This window comes from Apodemus sylvaticus, chromosome 18 (genome assembly GCF_947179515.1).
Source record: "Apodemus sylvaticus chromosome 18, mApoSyl1.1, whole genome shotgun sequence".
NCBI lineage: Eukaryota > Metazoa > Chordata > Mammalia > Rodentia > Muridae > Apodemus > Apodemus sylvaticus.
This window is the reverse complement of record NC_067489.1, coordinates 38,788,021-38,809,484: the sequence shown is the minus strand read 5'-3', so window position 1 is coordinate 38,809,484 and position 21,464 is coordinate 38,788,021. Positions and strand designations below refer to the sequence as shown.

The 21,464-nt window shown below is 38.2% G+C and overlaps 2 protein-coding genes across 13 annotated transcripts in view; one reads left to right on the top strand and one right to left on the bottom strand.

The window, feature by feature from the left end:
- Asah1 (N-acylsphingosine amidohydrolase 1) overlaps positions 1 to 4,420 on the top strand; it is a 31,959-nt gene extending 27,539 nt beyond the window's left edge. The window contains exons 11-14 of the mRNA XM_052162155.1: positions 1,058 to 1,189; positions 1,274 to 1,397; positions 2,002 to 2,058; positions 3,400 to 4,420. Of these exons, the coding sequence (XP_052018115.1) occupies positions 1,058 to 1,189; positions 1,274 to 1,397; positions 2,002 to 2,058; positions 3,400 to 3,489 (403 nt within the window). The 3' untranslated portion in view covers positions 3,490 to 4,420. The remainder of the gene's footprint in view (positions 1 to 1,057; positions 1,190 to 1,273; positions 1,398 to 2,001; positions 2,059 to 3,399) is intronic.
- Positions 4,421 to 12,653: 8,233 nt separating this feature from the next.
- Pcm1 (pericentriolar material 1) overlaps positions 12,654 to 21,464 on the bottom strand; it is a 93,975-nt gene continuing 85,164 nt past the window's right edge. For all 12 annotated transcript variants that reach the window (XM_052162363.1, XM_052162366.1, XM_052162367.1 and 9 more), the window contains 8 exons: positions 20,605 to 20,667; positions 20,341 to 20,476; positions 19,800 to 19,960; positions 18,413 to 18,485; positions 16,866 to 17,122; positions 14,232 to 14,324; positions 14,036 to 14,150; positions 12,654 to 12,993 (listed from right to left, as the gene is read on the bottom strand). In XM_052162363.1, the coding sequence (XP_052018323.1) occupies positions 12,968 to 12,993; positions 14,036 to 14,150; positions 14,232 to 14,324; positions 16,866 to 17,122; positions 18,413 to 18,485; positions 19,800 to 19,960; positions 20,341 to 20,476; positions 20,605 to 20,667 (924 nt within the window). In that variant the 3' untranslated portion in view covers positions 12,654 to 12,967. The remainder of the gene's footprint in view (positions 12,994 to 14,035; positions 14,151 to 14,231; positions 14,325 to 16,865; positions 17,123 to 18,412; positions 18,486 to 19,799; positions 19,961 to 20,340; positions 20,477 to 20,604; positions 20,668 to 21,464) is intronic.

Genomic DNA, 21,464 nt, shown 5'->3' with positions numbered 1-21,464 from the left:
GTGACCCTGTGCTCAGTCAAAGAATTCCCTTCTGTATTTGTCAGGCTCTGGCAGAGCCTCTTAGGAGACAGCTATATCAGGCTCCTGGCAGCAAGCACTTGTTGGCATCCACAATAGTGTATGGGATGAATCTTCAGGTGGGGCAGCCTCTAGTTGGCCTTTCCTTCAGTCTCTGCTCCACATTTTGTCTCAGTATCTCCTCCCATGGGTATTTTGTTCCCCATTCTGAGAAGGACTGAAGTACCCACACTTTGGTCTTCCTTCTTCTTGAGCTTCATGTGGTCCAGGAATTGTATATTGGGTATTCTGAGTTTCTGGGCTAATATCCACTTATCAATGAGTGTATACCATGTGTGTTCTTTTGTGATTGGGTTACCTCACTCAGGATATTTTCCAGTTCCATCCATTTGCCTAAGAATTTCATGAATTCGTTGTTTTTAATAGCTGAGTAGTACTCCATTGTGTAAATGTACCACAGTTTCTGTATCCATTCCTCTGTTGAGGGACATCTGGGTTCTTTCCAGGTTCTGGTTATTATAAATCAGGCCGCTATGAATATAGTAGAGCATGTGTCCTTATACCAGTAGAACATTATTAAAAGGGTTTGTTTTCATAATTAAGCCATTGATTATATATGAGCAGAAAACCCAGGAGGTGTAGTTAGTCTTAACATCACGTTTTATTCCAGCTGCTGTCCTGAGTGTGAGCTGAGGTGTTGGCCAGAGCAGAGAAAAGTGCACATTCAGAAACAGGGCTGCAGGGAAGTTGCACACGCAACACACTAGAGCATCCCCAGATTTAGCTCATGTTGATGTGATTTACAACTAATTTTTGGTCACTGCACATTCAGAAAACTTTTAACTTTGTGTCTGTCTGTCTGTATGTCTGTCTCTTTCTCTCTCTCTCTCTCTGTGTGTGTGTGTGTCCCTGCCTGTCCACCTTCAGCTAAATAACTCCATTAAGGGACCTCTGACACCTGTTTCCCTTTAGTTTCTACAACTAAAACGCAGCACTCAGTCAAATAAAAATGCTTACTTTTAAAAATGTTTCTATCTAGTTATGAAGACGCAAAGAACACTCTAACAAAGACCAAGATAATGGCTCCAGCCTATTTTATCCTGGGGGGCAACCAGTCTGGAGAGGGTTGTGTGATTACCCGAGAAAGAAAAGAGTCTTTGGATGTCTATGAGTAAGTATATTTGATAAAGTAAAATAAGTAAAAACAAGAACCCAGGCAAATGTGAAGTCTAAGAGGGACTCTCCTCATGTCTAGACTGGATCCTGAGAATGGCAGATGGTACGTGGTCCAAACCAATTATGACAGGTGGAAGGACACCTTGTTTCTTGATGACCGCAGAACACCAGCAAAGAAGTGTCTAAACAACACGACACAGAAGGTACATTTGCATTGTCATATGTAGAAAAGCACTGTTCATTAAGGATTGTCTTAGTTCTGCTATTTTTATTTGATCTTGAGGAATTCACAAACCTATTACCATCTCTTGACACACCTTATGGTGCTTTTGCTATCGAACTTAAGGAATGAATTTTTGCTGTAATTTTTCTTCCTTACACTGTCAGGCACTGTTCTTTAAAGTTAAATAAATTTCAAAGCCAGAGGAGAGAGAAAGAAATGATACATTAGGACTGTCACCTTTAGCTGGGCGGTGGTGGTGCACGCCTTTAATCCCAGCTTTCGGGAGGCAGAGGCAGGCGGATTTCTGAGTTTGAGGCCAGCCTGGTCTACAGAGTGAGTTCCAGGACAGTCAGGGCTACACAGAGAAACCCTGTCTGGAAAAAAAGAAAAAAGAAAAAAAAAAAAAAGAAGGAAAAAAAAAAAAAAGGACCATCACCTTTGTTTCTAGCAGTGACTCCAAGGGAGATAGATAGCTTTTGGAAGACTGAAAAATGTTTTTGTTTTTAATGACCCATTTTTATGTGTAAATACTACCAAAGGTCTGTATTTAATGCACTGAACACAATTTTTTTTTCGTATTTTAGAATCTCTCATTTGCTACCATCTATGATGTCCTATCAACAAAACCTGTCCTTAACAAGGTATGTCCTCACATACAAACAACACATGTACAGCTTTCAGAAAGAATTTGCATGTATGTTTTGTCTTCTCTTACCTTAGATCATTTTGAGCATACCAGTTATTTCCAACTTCAGACTTATTTTCTATTTTTATTTTTATTTTCGAGACAGGATTTCTCTGTATAGTCCTGGCTGTCCTGGAACTCACTCTGTAAACCAGGCTGGGCCTCGAACTCAGAAATCCGACTGCCTCTGCCGCATCCCGAGTGCTGGGATTACAGGGGTGCACCACCACCGCCCAACTAAACTTCAGATTTATTACTTTATTCATTGACTCATGTTTTGAGACTCTGTATCCGAAAGTCAAGTCTTGAACTCACTTTGTAGCCCAGGTTGGCCTCAGACGTGTCTTCTGCCTTAGCCTCCTGAGTGCTGAGATTGCAGACAGGCACCACCCCTCTCAGCTTGAAGGTCTGGTTTTTTAAAAAAACGATCTCGAGTGCCTGCAACCACCACCTTCGGAATGTAGTCAGGACGCTGCTCACTGGGCAGTCCTGTCAGTTTCCTCTCAGCTCTGCTTACATAGCATTGGACTGTCTAGTGTGACTTCTCCATGTGTTGGAAGTTACACACTGGATTATTCACTAACACCTAAAGCTTGACTAGACAGACTGTGAGGTTCATTTTCAGGTAGAGCCAGCCCTGTCTTATCAGGGTGGGGTGACTCCATAACTTTATTCTGTCCTTTTATCTTTCCCTGAACTATAACCAAGAAACCTAGTCAGCCCACTTGCTTATAGTCATTCTTCGTACAGAGGTCATTTCTGGATATGTTGGCTGTGACTAGCCCATTTTCTTTGTTCTTGCCTGAGTCTTTCTAAAATAAACAGGCCTTGCCTATGCCTTCTAGAACAAAGTCTTCTTCCCTTTAGCATTTGCAACTAACCAGGGACTGCCTCCTTGGTTTACCTCAGTCAGCCTACCAGTTCTGCTTTGCACAGTATTCCCATGTGATTCACGGTGGGGTGCACTGTATGGTCTGCATGGCCAGGGGGTGATGGGGTATGCTTTGTACTGTGTGCCTACAGGGTTTTTTTGTTTTGTTTTTACTGTAATGGGAATGGATTGAGTATCCTTAACATAGCCAAAGCCAAATTGTTCTGCTCCACAGTATCTGTGGGCTTTGCATGACTGCCAATCACACATTGGAGAGAGTTAAATGAATCCCAAAGTGTTCACTGATTACTATTAAATATCATTATAAAACAAATTATTTGCCGGGGGCGGGGGAGACACATACTAATATGTACAAGAAAATCCTAGACTTGAAAATATTTTTAAAATGAAAACTTTTATTTTCAGCTGACTGTATTCACAACCTTGATGGACGTTACCAAAGATCAATTTGAAAGTCACCTTCGAGATTGCCCAGATCCCTGTATAGGCTGGTGAGCACGCATCAGCCTATAGGACATGCTGAGGCCTGAAGATGTGCTCTGCAGTGTGCCTGGTCCCCTTCCACAGGCAGAGGCTCAAGGCCTCTCGTCTTTAGTCAGGACTGCCCTCACCATGGTCATGCTGCTTATAGACTGTTTGTCATTGTTTGTTCTGATCATCATTACTTCCACTCACAGGTAAACTCTTTAAGGGACGCCATGTAGAATCGCCAGTTCATTTCACTTTGACTCTGCAGAAGGGATAACTGTGACCTCTATGGAACCCGTCAAGGCTCTCCGATAGTGTTTGATTCAGTGCCCTGGGTGATTAATGTAAAAGTCACCTGTTCTTTTTTAATCTACATATTTATGTTTTTCTGCATACCAGTAGTTTTCTTTTCTCCTGGTTCTCTTAGAACTGACACGTCTTCCACTTTTGCTGTTAGGACAATGTCACTATGCGTGGCTGGAGTTCCTCAGAAGACATTTGATACTTATTTTAATGGGCAATCAACAGACCTCTGACTCTGGAAACAGTATTTTGGAGGATTATACAATAACTATTATCCAAGCAGTATTTTGTTTTTTAAAGAATGTTCTCCTTTTCCTAATCATTCTGCCTGCCAGTAACCCCAAGAAGATTCTAGCTAGCTTCAAAAACTTGAGTTCAAAAACTTAACACAAATTCGTTATTTTAAATTCTTGTATGTATAATCAATGTAATGTTTTTTCCTTCTAATCATATTTTTTTAGATTTTCATACAATATAGTATTACTAATATTTTTCAGAAATCAATGTATTTATGAAAACTGCAAACAGAACTTGTTCATCTTTCTAACCTTCACAATTGGCAGTGGAATGTATTTTGTGGCAGACTGTATCCACTTAGTTTTGGACAGCCTGCTGTGTCATGATACTCAATAAAGATTCACTGTCGGCCATGTCAGCCATCATGCATGCTGACTGGGTGTGTGCCTGTGTTGGTTTGAGGGTGGGGGGTTATTATCAAGAGATACAGGCTGAACATAATATCTAGATTAAACAACAAGGGTTATGCAAGTAGATTACTAAACATATGACTTAAATGGTCACAATCTGCCATGACTAATACTTACCTCTTAACCCAGTAGTGTCGACCCAGTTTGTAGGTATGCAAAGGCAGCTTTTCCCCCAGAGACTGCACACAGGCACTTCTGCAAGGCCAGCATCACCAAGATTGTTTTAGGGAAGGAATAGGAATTCACGAGAGGTTTTATATTAACGTTAAGATACTAAGGTGGACAAGGTGGTACATGACTAAAATCTGAATTTGAGAGGTGTCAGTAGAGGAATCAGAAGTTCAAATCCAGCTTGGGATACATAGGCTAGTCTTCAAAAGCCAAAATAATAAAAATAGAATAAAATTCAATTTATTAAAAAAAAAACCTTCCAATTTTGACCCTCTCATAAGAATGAAATGAGGTAGAAGATCCATTTGATGGTATGCAGTAGGCCTTGATAGCATCTGCCATTCTGATTGCTACAGACTGCTTACTCAGCAGTCCGTCAGGGACTTGGACTGGCTGGCATGAAGACTTTATGTAGCATTGTTTAGAGGTGAAGCAGTTGTAGACAGTGTACATAGTCCAAGCTTATTTATTACACAGATGCTTACATACAGTACGTAGACTAAAAAGTGATGACCAGGAAGATGTTAGCCAAAATGTCGTCAGTCATTTCCCCTGGTTAATAGTCCGGGATATTAAGAATCAGATTGGATCCAAAACATAAAAAGTAAGTTACCTGCTTAATATTTTGGTTTTGTTTTGAAACCTTGGCTGGCCTGAAAGTTGTGATCCTCCTGCCTCAATCTCCGGAGTACTGATACTCAGGCATGAGCCATCAAACCGGGTTTAGGAGTATTATCTGAAACGGCAGTCCCACACTTAACCAAGTACTCATCAGGCCCTAGGTTCAGGTAGGTAGGTAGGTAGGTCGGTAGGTAGATGTAGGTAGGTAGCAGACAGACACAAATAAAAGGCTGGAGAGTTGGCTTAGTTATGAAGAGCACTTACTGCTCTTGCAGAGGACCCTGGATTATGACCCAGAACTGTGGCTTACAACTATCTGTAACTCCAATTTTAGGGGATCCAACACCCTCTTCTGGCTTTCACCAGTACCAGGCACTCATGTAGTGCACATACATACATATATGCAGAGGAAAATATGCATACAAATAGTATTTCCCTGAAAATAAAAAAGCTCTAAGATAGCTCATCTTGGTAACAGGTACCACACACCCAGATCTGTGTACCAGGCTTTGTAACAGAAATGGTGCTACATGCAACAGCTTGCTTTCTGAACAAACCCGTTATGCTTGAAGGCCTACTTGACAAGGAGAGAAGTAAGGTTGAGTTGCTCAGTTACATTAACAGGAGGGATCAGAGCTGGGATTTGAGCCAAAGATGTCCAACTCTTGAGCTTTTATCCCGACACTGTATTTCACAACTACAAGTAGCACAACAAGCAGGCCTTCTGTGGGAGTCCTCCGCTTGAGTTCCTGTGGCCCGAGCCACTAGGCTGTGTATGCTTTGCCATCTGCTGGTTCTTCACGAAACACTTTGGCTTCTGTAGGGATCAGAAACCTTTTGAGACTAGAAACTGTTGGTAATGTGTTATCTTAAGAGGGCACATGATTTTCACCTCTGGAAACTCAGATGTGCTTAGTTTGGGGAATTCTGAAGTCAAGAATGTTAGTCTTTCTGTGATTGACGCGGCACTTCATTAAAACACCAAGTTCATGTTCCTTAAGTCAACAAATTGCAAAGTCTAGGCACTTGTTGCTGTGGTAACATGGTATGTGTGTCCTTTTAAGTGTAAATTTATTTACATTCACCATCTTAGACTTGTGGATGTAGGATATGACAAGCAAACCCTAGAGTATCTAATACTGTGAGGTGTGGCTGACCCTCAGCCATCAACACAGCAACTTGTCAGCCTTTGGGATGTTGGAAAAACAAGATTTCCTAGTCAGTTGCCGCCACAGAGCAGACTGATTTGCTTGGTCAATTTTCCATGGCAATTCTATATACCATGTGAAAATTTTAATCCTACAGGGATTTGCTTTGAGTAATAGTTTGTCTTTCTCCAGGGTTAAGAGTCAGACCACGTGACGAGTAGTTCATGTATTTCTGGTAGTTTACACAGCTTGAAATGCCGTAGTTATTGTACAGACCAAGTGGAGGGCGGCATCCAGTTGGCCTATGCATTGCCTCCTTAGGGCACTTGGAAGGCAAGCAGAATAGATGCAAACACCTTATGCTTCTTGGCATGAGTGGGGGTCCTAAACTCTGACCAGGAGTGCCGCCAACCATCGGGCTGTGTGGCAGGCCAGATAGTTAGCTTGCAAGCAGTGTCAGATCTTAAGACTCTTCGTGGTTCTTGTGACCTCATGTTGCACCTATGCTACAGATGTTCCTTGAGATACTGATCACTGAGCCCTTTGGAGCTGCTCGGCTAGGATTCAGGCATGCAAGCCCTTGGGACAGCTGCCTCAGAGGCTTCTTTGAAGGTAGGTCAAAGTGAATGATGTGCATTTCTATAGAGACCATGAAGTAAACTGATATAAATCACTTGCCCTGTTGATCAAATGGGCCTGAGCCAACTAGGTTTTTATGTAGTGGAAATCTACATAACCATATCTGGCTTTCAGCTTTACCTCCTTTTTTCCTGAGGCCCTCAACCTGCCTTAATGGTTGTAGTTCTTACTGGTAGCAATGATACCTGAAGCTGATGCTTCCTTAGAAAGGCTGAGCAAGACCAAGCAGATGTCTGAGGCCTGGCTCTCTACAAGTGTCACCACTAAGTGACAGACTCCTGTGGAGCATTTAGAAGAGTTAAGTTCCAAGTGCCATGGAGCTGTGCATCCAGCACTTTTGAGAAATGAATGGGAGGTGCAGAGGCATTAGATCCTGATAGATTAGGCCCAGACCACAATTAGAACCTTGGCAGCTGACATGGAAGCATCCAATTTGGTGGCTCAGACTGTTCCAAAAAATGCATTTGCAGTAGGGCATAACTGTCAATAGTTGACAAGAATGTGTTTTTATTTACCAGTGAAAGGAAAACCATTGATTTTCAAATGTATTTTTAGCTTCAGAAAATTTCCTGAATGATTGTAAAATATTGCCTTATATCTTATCACATAGGTTGGGAGTGTAACTCAGTGGTAAAGAATCTGCCTAGTATGTGTGAGGCCTACTTAGGTTTAACCTCTGGCATCGCACGATAAAAGGTATTTTTAAAGAAAATTACTACCCAATACCAAGAGATGGTTGGGTGACTGAGGGCCTGATAACTTTAGTTCAATCTGTGGTATCTATTATATGGAAGAGGAAGAGAGCAGCTCCTTGAAGTTGTTCTAACTTCATGATGTACACACACATGATAAATATAATTTTAATTACCACCTGGTTATGCTTCTAAATTTATTCACAGTACCTAAAAAATTAATGTCAGGTTTGATAATACATCTATAATCCTAGTATTTGGGAAGGTCTGAGTTCAAGGTCATTCTCAGTTACATTGCTAGCTTGAGGACAGCTCAAGCTATGTTGAGACCTAGTCTCAAAAACAAAAGAAACTGAAAATGTCAGTAAGACTTAATCAAGAACTGTAAGTTGTAATTTCAGACATAAAGTATGCTAATAGACTTTGGAAAGTCTGTACCTTTGACTATTCGATATCTAATTTTCCTTCATACTTCTTATATTCATTCCCTAATTGAAAGGAAATGTAATGAATTTTTTAGTATGTACCCCCCCTAGTTTACCTCAGCATGTGTTATAAACACTATTCCTTTACATGTATTTAATATGTATGGGTGTATACTATTCCACGTGGTGGTCAGAGGACAGCTTTGTGGAGCTGCTCTCAGCCTCTACTCCACCATATGGATTTTGGGGATAGAACTCAGGTCACTGGGCTTGGTAGCAAGCACCCTTACCCACTTAGTCACTCCATCAGCCCACAAACATTTTATTTTTGTATGTGTTACATAGCATGCAAACAGGAAAATGTTAGGATTTCGAGTGTTTCCCCAGTGGGCTGACTAGTGACTTAATAACTGTCTTGTGGTTTCACATTTGTGGTTGTAAAATAAATGTTCAACAGTGATTTTTCTCAGAGTTCCTTTAGGTTTAAGAATCTAAAGTGTTTCTAAAATTTGCAGGCAGTTCAGCACAAGCAAATCCCCGACATGGCTCAAGACTGTTAGTGTTACTCACTTAGATGCATGAGTGAACCCAATAAAAATCTCGTCACGTAGAGGGGCTGCACAATGAGCCTTTCTCCCCAGAACCCAGGAGGCAGAGGCAGCCAGATCTCTGGGTTTGAGGCTGGCCTGGTCTACAGACCTAGTTCCAGGGCTACAGAGAAATTCGGTCTTGAAAAACTTTTAAAAAAGATAAAAACAAGAAGAAACTCAAACAAAAAGGACCTATATTCTAAAACACAACCAACCTTTTAGTACTAGTACCCCTTTTATTACATGGACTTATTTAGTAGTGTCAAATCTACTTCAGATAGATAGGATAAAGCCAATATTGACTTTGCTAACTGAGTAAACGTGGACTATAACTCCGTTCTTCATAGTGCTCTTTCTTAGGTGGTCATGACATCCAGACAGTAAACTGACCGATTTGGAAACCCTTCCCCTTTGCACCCAGCTTTAGTTACCTTACTAATGTCGGATTCACACTCTTCCTCCTCTCCCTCCTCTCCTCTGCAGAGCTGATGGTGCTCAGGGGACTTGGCTCACTGCAGGAACTCCACTCCTGAGACGCATGCCTAGCCCCTCCCATTCTCCTTAGCAGTCAAGCCTCCTCACTCTCTTTTCAGTCAGTTCCCAATCAGGAAAGCCAGCAGTCAGTGCTCAACCCCTCTACCTGCTGTTTCCCCTAAATGGCTACTTTTAAAACGTAAGTCAGTGTTGTTCTGAAATCATAAAGGGCACAGCAGGTGGGCTAATATTGGTAAACTCCATTCACGTTTTCTAGTGACTGTTTTGTCCTTACTGGTCTTAACTCTATTTTAGACTTTACTTTTAGATGTATGTGTGTGTACCAGAGTTTGTGTGTCCCAGGTGCAAGCAAGTACTCACAGAGACCAGAAGAGGGCATTAGGTCCCCTGGAGCTGGACCCAGAGCTGGAGCCTGTGAGCTGTTGAGTGTGGTGCTGGGCTCTGAGCCCTGGGCTACTCAGGAGCAGCAGGCGCTCCTAACCGCTTTCTTCTACGCATACTCCCACGTAAAAAATCATTTCCACAGTATATGTACGACTGAGAGATTTGAAATCCTCTACCCAGATATCACACAATTTCTCCTTTATCAGCCTGCTTCTTCACTTATTTCATAGCATTTTTCACACACATACACACACACCTCCATACTTGGTCTACAAACATGGACTTTAGAGGGCCTGACAAATGACAGATGTCCTATTTAATCCTTGCTGCAAAACCATACAATGTTACTAAGAAGTTGATGCAAAATGTGTATTACAATCTTTGTCTTATCCCACCATTTAAAAAAAACCTAGAAACTAACAATCTGAAAAATGTCAAATAAGACAGAACTAAAAAAATAATCACTGGGTAGCGAGAGGGCTCTGCTTGCTGCTAAGGCTGGAGGTGAGTGCCTGGGACCCATATGATGGAAGGAGAAAACAGACTCCTACAAGCTGTTCTCCGACCTCCCCAGTGTCCACCACAGTGCACATGCTCCCCAGTGTCCATCACAGTACACATGCGTCCCTCCACAAAATTAACAATTCAATATATATGTATGTACATACACATATATAAATACAGCAATTTAATATACATGTTTGTTTAAAATGAAGCAGATATTTTGGTTTACTATTTAGTTACTACTGCAGGCTAGTTCCCGAGCCCCCATTTGATCAGTACATTCTACAGTGCCCTACGCATCCCAGTTCTTCAGTAACAGGAAAACACTGAGGATAAGAGTCTACTGACCTTAGGGTCACAGCTGTTTAAGTCAGAGGTAGGGAGGTAGAGTTCCAGTTGCTCAGAAGAGCTTCCTTAAGGGTGTTTTACTCTTCCTCGTGCTACAAGTTAGTAATCAGCAGACAATGTGCTCCCTCCCATGTTCACACACACTACATCATATTTAACGTTTATATTCTCTTAGATAATTTTCAAACCACAGATGGCAGATTCTTTTATGTATAAAAATCCCTTTTATGTATATACCAAAGGTATTTATTTTAAAAAAGCAATGCAACTAAGAATTAATGAAGTGTGTGCTCTTCACAAGAAAAATACTCTCCATTCACACAGTGTCTCATTATTCTTCATGTCCTGTCCTGAATTTTTAATATTAAAAAAAGTTGATTGAGTCACAATTTTGGAATAAATTCTAAACTACTGTGAACATGTCAATTTAAATAAAAATGCAATTCGGAGTTTCTGTAGGATATACATTTATTAACAGTGGAAAAGCATTTACCCAAAGTGAATGTTACAAATACAGAGCCCCTCCACAATCTGGGTAGTTTATTATGGGAGCATTATCTCTTACTACATAGAGTTCTATCTTTCTTATAGGGATTTTTTTCTATCACTAACCAAAGTTTTAACTTTTAAATTAATACAAACAGAAATACTTTAACTTCCTTCTGAGCAACATTTACTAGAAAAAAAACATGTTATACACATTAACTGTTCTCAATCTCTGGGTATTTCAAAACTAAATTATCCACTAAAATACGAAAACAACAAACTAGATAAAGAGAGCAGGTACTAGTTTAATAAAGCTCATAGGTGCTGTGGTGTAGATGACATCAAATCCAGCCCTCCACTGTATGCATGCACAGAGCGCAGGGAAGGGAGGGAGAGAACGCAATCCAAGGATTAAAACCAAGTTTCTTGTTTTGAGCCTGGAAAATACACAGCTTGTTTGCACATATAATATAAATTACTGGTCTAATGTCCCTGAAGTCTGTCCAACTGGGTAAATTCTGGATTAGAAGTTTTGCAAATAAATTTTAATAAAGTTTGAGAAATACGGTCCTATTGTATTGTTACTTAAACAATACAATAAAAGTCCTCAGAGAAAAATCATCATTTGTTATTTACTGACTGGACATTAATACTAAGCTATCAAATAAATGAGAATTTTATCATTTATTTATTTTGGTTTTTAAGACACAGTTTCTTTATGTAACACCGGCTGTCCTAGAATCCAATCTGTAGACAAGATTGGCCTTAAACTCCAAGAGCAACCAGCTTCTGCCTCTGGAGTGCTGAGATTAAAGGTGTGTCACTACTGCCCAGCTGCCAGGGGGGATTTAAAGGAGTACCAAATAAGTTCTTATAGAGTATTACAGACAACGACTTAAAAATTTAAGCAAATACTTGGAGTGAACAATTAGTCTTTCACACTATTACCTTTTCATGTAAAACATCTCTAAGGCTGACATATCATTCATGGTTAACGGGAGATGATAAGTATAGACAGAATCAGAAGGCAAAGCACGTCTAAAAGTTAGTTTGCTTGGTGATGAGCAACTCACCGAGACTTTCTTAACACTTGAATTTGCTTCTGTCTCAAAACACATGACAACTATTAGGCTTTGGTTTTAAATTATCATCTCTAAAGGCATGTTTGTCCACAGGCATTAAAAATCTTAATATTGGTACATAAATTTAGTTCGATTTATCCTAACTTGAGTTTGTTTTTTATATTTTAAATTAATTAGAATGCTACTTGTCTGTACAGAAATACATATAAAGCTTTTTAAAAAAATTTTTAGAATGAGGCAACATTTTCAATTCTGAAAAATATTAATATAATTTTTGATAAGTTCTAGTTACTAACAATGTCTAAACTTTGTCCACAGTCTGAGTTATTACCATGTTCTACCACCACTCAGATTCCTGGTTACCTTTATAATCTGCTTTATTCTTACACAGGAGCAGGAACTACAGAACATCAGACCCAACAGCTGCCAACACTGACATTATTTGGAAAACGGTCTAAGGCAGAGCTTTAGAATAAATAAGAATTAGAATAAATAAGAATTTCTCAAATTCTTGACCACTGCTGTTTCTGAATAGTGTTGTTACATAAAAGAGCAATTTGCTGCACAGAATTCAACAAAATTTCCCAAAAGCATACTTTACAGATAAGTTCAAACTTTATTTAAAACTACATTTTAAAGTTAACACACCAACTGTCACAATGAGGGGTGGGGGTCAAGATCATAAGAAAAAAAAAGGAAAAGAAAAATCCCATAGCGTGTCAAGGTTTGAACCTGTCCAGGATTCAGATTCTAGGGTTTTAAACTGCCATGGGCAGAGATTAGCACACCCATCAAAAATGCAGTGTCAAACTATTTTACATTTTATACAGATCAAAACGAATGTTTATTTAGTGCCTTTTTTTTAATGTGCTGACTATGTAAGAGAGTTAGATGAGTCTCTGAAGACATTTCATATACTCTGGGCTCCCACTGTTTCTGAAAAGAAGAATAATGATCAATGTTTTATAAATTAGTGAATTAAAATACTACTTACTAAAATTTACTTTTCAAATTTTTTTTTCATAAAAGTTCTTACTTTACATACAAGATCACAATAAAAAAAATGTGAATTTAGTTCAAATTCCCTGACAAAACACAAAATGAGGATTTGTTTTTCATGATGGGAGGCCGTCCAAACAGATTCTAAAAAAACTCCACTAGAAGAAAAAGAAAGCAACTATAAAAATGATTAAACGCAAACGAAAGAAAAGGGCCCAGAGGAAAACAGAAGATACCAATAATTTTCCTGAAAGACTCAAGTGCATGAGGCTGTATCACTCTAGCCCTCTGGGACAGTCTGTCACAGCTCTGGATGCCTTCCGTGTATTTGAATGGGCAGAATGGAGCTGAGATGGGAAGCTTTGGCTCAATGTTCAGATCACTACCACATTTCCAGAGAAATAAGGGGAAAAAAAATCGTATGTGACAGAGAATAACAAAAAGAAAATCCTTTGATTTTGATACGAGAAATATTGAGCATTTGTGTGTGTGTGTGTGTGTATTTTGGAAACAAGGTATAATTATTACAATTATAAAAACAATGTGTTTATCTGAATAAAAATTCATAATGTAAAAATAGGGGTTTTTACTTTCTACATCAAAGAAAGTTAAAGGATATTTAAAACAATACAGACAAAATCCCCAAAATAATGTGAACAATGACAGGCGGGGAAAACAGATCTCAATACACACTTTTTACAAGGGAGATAAAAGATATTACATGAATTTTAAGCATTAAAAAAAATCATAAAACAAAATTAGTGTTAGCATTACATCTAATACTTTATTAAACTAAAGATTAAAAAAAACATAATCTTACATAATTTGAAAAGAATCAAGCACCCGAATAATTGACAGAACATCTCCTTTTCCAATAGTAGGCTTAGATTTTCTAGGAAGTAATAGTATATTTTCAAAAACAAACTAAACTGGTAGGATCATGATTTTTCAATACAAAATTAAAATTGGTAACTTTTACCAGGTTCTTTCAGTATCTGAGAATTTCCAGCTAATTCTTCAGTTTGCATTTCACATATTTCACCAGTTAAGTGGTTTTTCTGTTCTTCTTCTATCATTTTCTTCCTCAGCTCTTCCTTTAGAACAAAAATTAAAAATATAATATTTCATCTCAATATTTCTTATAAAAGCAAGCTTAGTTGAAGAGAGCCCAATACCTCTGAATATACGGTCAGTTTGAGCGGCAAATCCTCAACTTTCACAAAGTCTTCTTCATCAGACTTTTGACTTATGTTACCAGATTCTGCTTCCTGTGAGATAAGTTAGAGATAATGAGGAAAAAAAAAAAACAGTTAATGAAAACAAAACAGCAAAAAAAGTCACAACACCTATTTCTGTATCAAAATCTAAATCACTCACTCATCCAAGAAATAAAGTGGAATCTTATAATTAACGAAACAGCGTGTATATACAATACTATGAAAATATTGTTGGGCTTTTTTTACTTCTTTGAAAAACCAGTTTACAAAGGCTGAATAATTAGTAGTAGTTACAATGATGAAAATTAAATAACTAACCAACAATTATTTCTTTCCTTCTTCCTTTTTTTTTTTTTTTAAGAACTGGGGATTGTACCCAAGGTCTTGCATATGCTAAACAAAAGGTCTTTTACTAGTTAGTAACCCTTACAATTTATATTCATAGAATGCATCAGAACTATATTCATAATATTAATAATCTTTTTAACTCACCATATTTGTTAAGGTTCATATAGAAATATTAATTGTGAATTTACTAATTCACACCCCAATCTTTTTCTTCAGCATGAATTCTCTCCCTAATTATCCCTTGTGATTTTTTGAAGATCACAATCGAGGTAGGACCTGAGTTGTTCCCCCTTCTCCATCATCATCCTATTGAGGTGCACTCCTCCCTTTGACAGAAGTTTTTATGTGCACATGTCTGTCTGAGGGTGTCAGATCCCTGGAACTGGAGTAACAGACAGGAGTGGGCTACAATCTAGGTACTGGGGATTGAACCTGGATCACTTGGAAAAGCAGCCAGTGCTCCTAAACACTGAGCCATCTATCCAGGTCCCAGATATCTCACAGTCATTAATATTCAGAGAACATAGCACTAATCATTTTACTGTTTTAATTTAGCATGGATCTCCACCCTAAAAATTCAAACTCAAAAAAAAAAAAAAAAAAAAAAAAAACCCTTGAGGTATTATCAATAGAAAATCTCCTATGGTGATTTTATACTCATCAAATGATAGTAAGAAAAAAATCAAGCTGGTGTAGGAGCACACGATGTTAATCACAGCACTCAGGAGCAAAGGCAAGCCGAGTTCTAAGTTTGAGGCCAGTTTGTTCTATATAGAAAGATCCAGGCTAGTAGGAATACAGAGACCACATCTCTTAAAAACAAACAAGAATAAATTCGGGCAGGGCGGTGGTGGCGCACGCCTTTAATCCCAGCACTTGGGAGGCAGAGGCAGGTGGATTTCTGAGTTTGAGGCCAGCTGGTCTACAGAGTGAGTTCCAGGACAGCCAGGGCTATACAGAGAAACACAGTCTCAAGCCCCCCCACACCAAAAAGAATAAATTTGGTAGGGTCCCATGAGAGGGCTCAGCTGGCATCTGCTGCTAGGCCTGAGTTCAACTCCCTAGACCCACACTGTGGATGAGAGGACAAACTCCACACACCTCTGCCCTTCACACGACACGACACTTGCATGTACATGCACACGCACACTCTCAGCTAATTAAGTATAATAACATATTTTTGAAAGGGGCTGGAGAAATACCCCAATGGTTAACCTCAAGGGCTGCTCTTCTAACGGATTCAGATTCAATTCTCAACACGGTGGCTCACAGTCATCTGCAGCTCCAATTCCAGGGGAATACAATGCCCACTTTTGACTTCCATGGGCTCTTGAACACACACTGTGCACATGCATATTGCAAAAATGTTTTAAAGATTAAATCAAGCCGTGTTCAGAGCTCTGAATACTTATGTGTACACAGCATGAAAACAAAGCAGTTTACAAGTGTAAGTTCCTACTGATGTTTTTGAAACATTCCTTTTCTGACCAATCTATAAGCCATAACTATGAAAACATCTTTCAGAACAAACTTGATTTTAAGTTTTAAAACAACTGAAGGCACAGAGGCAATAGGACACCTAAGTTCCAGGCTGCTTTGTCTGCCCATCAAGGTCCAGACTGGCCCAACCCGCATAACCAAACAACAGAAGAAGAGAAGGATACACTGTGCCCACTGGGTTTCAAGTTTATACTACAAACTTTTCATTTCTGCTAGAAAATTAAATATTAAAAATATATGACCCACATTCTGCAAGCTAACTTGTTTGCTATAAAATTTAAATGAAGTCATGGTTATTATAAGTGAAATTCCTTAGTACATTGTTAAGGAATTTGCTATACAAAAAATAATGATTCTGTCAAACAGGTTTCTGTCATACCCCAAATTTAAACCTTTAGGTATATCAAAGAATTTTAAAATGCTCTAAATAGCTAAGTTAAAAAAAAAAAAAAAAAGACAGTGTAAGAGATTACCTGGTTTATCATGCATCATTAGCATTTCAGATATGAATGTGAACTCTCTTAAAGCTGTCACCCAAAACTAATTTTCTTCCAGATTTTGAAATGGCCATTTAATTTATTATCCCTTTACCATCAAAGTAAATTTTAAAGAATAAATGTTCTGACAGGTTCTAAACCTAAGCACAAAGTGGAGTTTGACTTATATATTCAATGTGTTACTCTTGAAAATAAAATATACAGACATACAAAAGCAAAAATATGTGGAAATGTAAACATTACATACATAGTCGTTCACTAACACTGGAGATTCAGTATCAGGACTTCCAGCCAGAGAGCTCTCGGGAGTTTCCTGAGCAGATTTAACTTCTTTGACTCTAGGCACTAAGGTTTCACTTGCAGTCAAGGGTATTGGCACAGGGTCAGGCTGTTTAGAGGAATCAGTAGTAGTGAGTGGGTCCTTATGGGTAGCACTATTTAAATGTTGTTCATTTTCCAAGATATTGAGATAACAAGGTTTCACAGGAGAGCTGTCCTGATCATCTGCCAATAAAAGAAAGTCTCAGCATCAGAGGAATGAAGTACTTGCTTGATTTTACTCTGTAACACTAAGGACCAAATATTTGAATGAGAGTAATCATGACATGTAAGATCCAAAAGAAAAGATCCCTATCCCTTTTCCTTACTCATGGTTCCCAAGTTAAAATTTAACAGATTTAGCTAGGAACATTTTAATTTAAAATTTTCAAGGCCAACTATTTTAAGACTAAAGCCCTAGAAAGAATATTATTTTAAAACAAACTGAAACGAAAACACACCCCTCTCATTTTCATCTAAAAAATAAAACTCTAGATACATTTTCTGCAAGATAAATATTTTTCAAATATATATAAAGAGGGTTAGGGTACTGAGGAGATGGCTTATCAGTTAAAAGCACTGCTTTCACAAAGGACTGCAGGTCAGGTCCCAGTGCCACATCAAGCAGTTCACAACTGTTCCAGATGATCTAGTGCTCAGTGCCCTCTTCTGGCCTCTGAGGGCACTACATGCATGTGATACATGCACATATATATACTTAGGAACATATGCATTTAAAAAAAAATGAACACACCAGGGCTGGAGAGATGGCTCAGAGGTTAAGAGCATCTGACTGCTCTTCCAGAGGTCCTGAGTTCCCAGCAACTACATGGTGGCTCACAACCATATATAATGGGATCTGATGTTCTCTTCTGCTGTGTCTGAAGACAGCTATAGTGTATTCATATATATCAAATAAATTTTAAAAAATGAATACACAAACATAAAAATAATTGTACTGGGCAAGGATCCCATGTCATAAACCCCACAATGCAGGAAACAGAGACAGGCAGGTAGATCTCTCAAGTTGGAGGATGGTCTGATTTATATAGAGACCCTGCCTCAAAATAAATACACAAACAAACAAATACATAAATGGAAAATAATTGCTAGTTAGAGGCACACTATGGGTACATGCATGCACCTGCAATTTGATTAACTCAGGAGGGTGGAGGCAGAAGGATCGAGGTTATCTTCAAACTACAGAGTTCAGGGCCAGTTTGGGCTACATGAGATCCTGTTTCAAAACACTATACTAAATTAAACAACAAAAATTACTCAATCAGTCACTGTTTTCTTATATTTCTTTTCCTTTATAAAATATATACCAAGAAAACAAAGATAGACAATCAAGTCCAAAATGCTTTTATATATACTTACAATAGCTACAAATTAAAAACTACTATTTTGGTTTAAAGATAAAGAAAATAAAGATAAAGATAAAGAATCAAAGTTAGGGTAGTTTAGATTTCTTACTCTTACTAGGTGGTTCTTGGTCTGATGGTACATTTGTACTTTCTGGTGTTTTTTTAAGATCATGTTGCAGAACCTAAAAGAGAAATATGTTTCAATAGTAAGATGTTAAAATATATGTTCCCTGTAGAAAAATATACTGTGTGGTTTTTATCCAACCCCAGCGCTATCAAACAGGAAATGTAACAGTATCTAAAGTGTTTCAAGGAGGCATTAGTTAACAATTAAAAGATGGGTAACTAAACCATTCGCTACTTAAATAAACACAAAATAATTTAAGTGACTAGACTAAAACAGATACTACAAGTTTTTATTACTTTTCTCTCGATCCTCTCTCAAAATTAAAGGATATATTTGTAACCTCTAAGTGGATGACACAAAAGTGAGAAAGAAGAGGATGAACATGGCCTAGTGCTATAGCATAGGAAGAAATGGAGTCTGAGATTCATCCTACAACAGAAGTACCCAAGACTGGGGGACTAGGATGGGAGGGCGGGCTGTGGTTGATGATCACAGAAGGGATGCTGGTGGGAGTTCTAGTCTTTTAAGGAAGGATTGATTTCTAGTTTTTCATGGAAGATTACATTTTAGAGGCCTGAATTAGCTTCACATAAAAGGTAGGAGTCGAGGGAGGTAGAATAAAACAACAACAACAATAACAACAACAACAAAAACCCAATTCATAAATAAGGACATGGTAAAATAAAAAAAAAAAAATCACACTAAAAATAGGGTTTAGTGTAAGTCTACATAATGATGGACTACCTACTTTATCCATTTAACTTAAGAATACCAGCATCAAAACTCCTATGACCTGAGATTGAGAATGGAGAACCTTTTATGAAGAAAGCACTCCAAGGAAAATACCAGCACAGACCAACAACTGGGACTTTCCATCAGAAAGCAATGTCTTACAGAGAAACTCCAAGGAAACTAAGCCATTTGGGGTAAAGTATATCTTGGGTTAAAGTAAAGGCAGGAAAAGAAATGATTTATGCTTGTTACATACTATTCTAATTTGTTACTAAGAGATAAATATAAAACTTTTAAATTCAGATCTTCTAAAGTTATCCTATAGTTTTATAGCTTTTTAGAAAGAAGATGAAGCGTCCTAAAGATTATTAGATATAAAAAACAGTCCTTTAGATTTTTTTGTTGTTGTTGTTGTTGCTGCTTATGTAGCTCTGGCTGGCCTTGAACTCATGAGAGACATGCACACTTTTGATTCCAGAGTGCTGTGATTAAAGACCTGGCATGTTTCAAATCTAAATACATATACTAATTTTTTTATATAATTTTTTTTTAATTCCTGAAAATAACAATTCAAAAAGAGCTTTCAGAAGAATCTTATTTTCAGTAGCTGAAATAGGACTGGTTTGTAACAAAATACCTGACTGTCATGTTCAATTTCTTCTGTAGTTTCAGTGTTAGCCTGAAGTGAAGTCTGGACATCCACAGGACTCTCTTCAAAGTCTTCCATTTCTTCATCCTCATTCTCATCTTCTCCACTTCCATAATTGGTTAAAGCCTGACTTTCGGCTTTAGACAGATCTAAATTGATTACATGCACATTTTAGTTAACTCACAACACAATCGTCAGGATTGGGGATAGTTGTAATGAGAGGCTCACCTCAGTCTCCTATTGCGGTCATCATCACATCTACCCACTCAGTCTTAGGAATGATTACTGTCTAGTCCATCACTGAGTGGCACAGGTACTTTATCACTGGATCTGAAGTACTCAGATCAGTGCACACTAGAGGCTGTGATGCTGAATGGCAAGGTAATTTAATCAGGTATCACAGCTCATTCAGTCAAAATGGTACTGGGATGCAAATCCAGAGTTTGACACAATACCCACTGCACCCCTACAAACTTGAAGTGAACTACAGAAAGCATATGTATAAATGTTTCAAAGCCTTTAAACTTACTAATAGACACTGGACACCGCTCACTTTCTTCATCTTCCTCTTGATCAGAAACATCAGATCTTATATTTTTGGGACCTTTAATATCATATACCTCTGAAGTCTGAGTCTGTTTAACAGTTTCAGTCTCATCCTTGTCCTGTAAACAATGTAGATAATTAACTCCTTAGAGAACTTAAAAAGGTTATGGCAGAGCTTTTACAGCAACAATAGTCACTGTGAACTGATTACTTTTGATATTCTATATTGTTTTGGATTAGCACATACTTTGTCTTCATCATCAATCTCTCCAGCAGGTGAACCATGATCTCCTTCAAGAATCCTTTTGGCCTAATAACAAATCAATTAAGAAGACTTTAGCAAGAGCACTTTTATAATTCTAATTTTCTAAATCTCAATACATAAGTCTTTGTTGCCTGTCATTATCTACATCTAAACCACTAAAGACTTTAAAAAAATTTCTCAATTTTACACATAAAAATGACATACTTTATCACACCTCCTCATTATCCTCTCTTAATGTTTGTCTTTCTTTTAAAAAATGCATGTGTACTGTATGTGTCTGTGGAAATCATAAGATAACCTCACATACTGCTCCTTGTATTCTACCCTGAGAAGCTCTCCTTTTGTTGTTTGCTGCTTTAGACCTAGACAAGTTGGCTGTCAAGCTTCCAGGGATTCTCCTATCCTGTTGTAGAAGTGCTCAAGTTACAGGCATGCACGACCATGCCTGGGTTTTACATGGGTTCTAGAGATTTGAACATGGGTTCTCATGCTTAATCCAAGACTTTTCTTTGCCCACTGAGTCAACTCCATGGTCCAGCTTAACACTTCTTTCTTTTAAAGATTTTTATTTAGGTATATGAATGGTTTGTTTGTTTTTTATGATAGGGGCTCTCTATGTAGCCCTGACTGTTCTAGAACACAGTGTATAAACCAGACTGACTTTGAACTCACAGAGATCCTCATACCTCTGTTTCCCAAGTGCTGAGATTAATGGCATGCATCACCATAACCAGCTTTAAGAAGATTTTGTTTACATGTATGTATGTGTCCCACATTCCTGACTTGTGCCCAAAGAGGCCAGAAAAGGATTAAAATTCTCTAGAACCGGACTTATCAGTAGT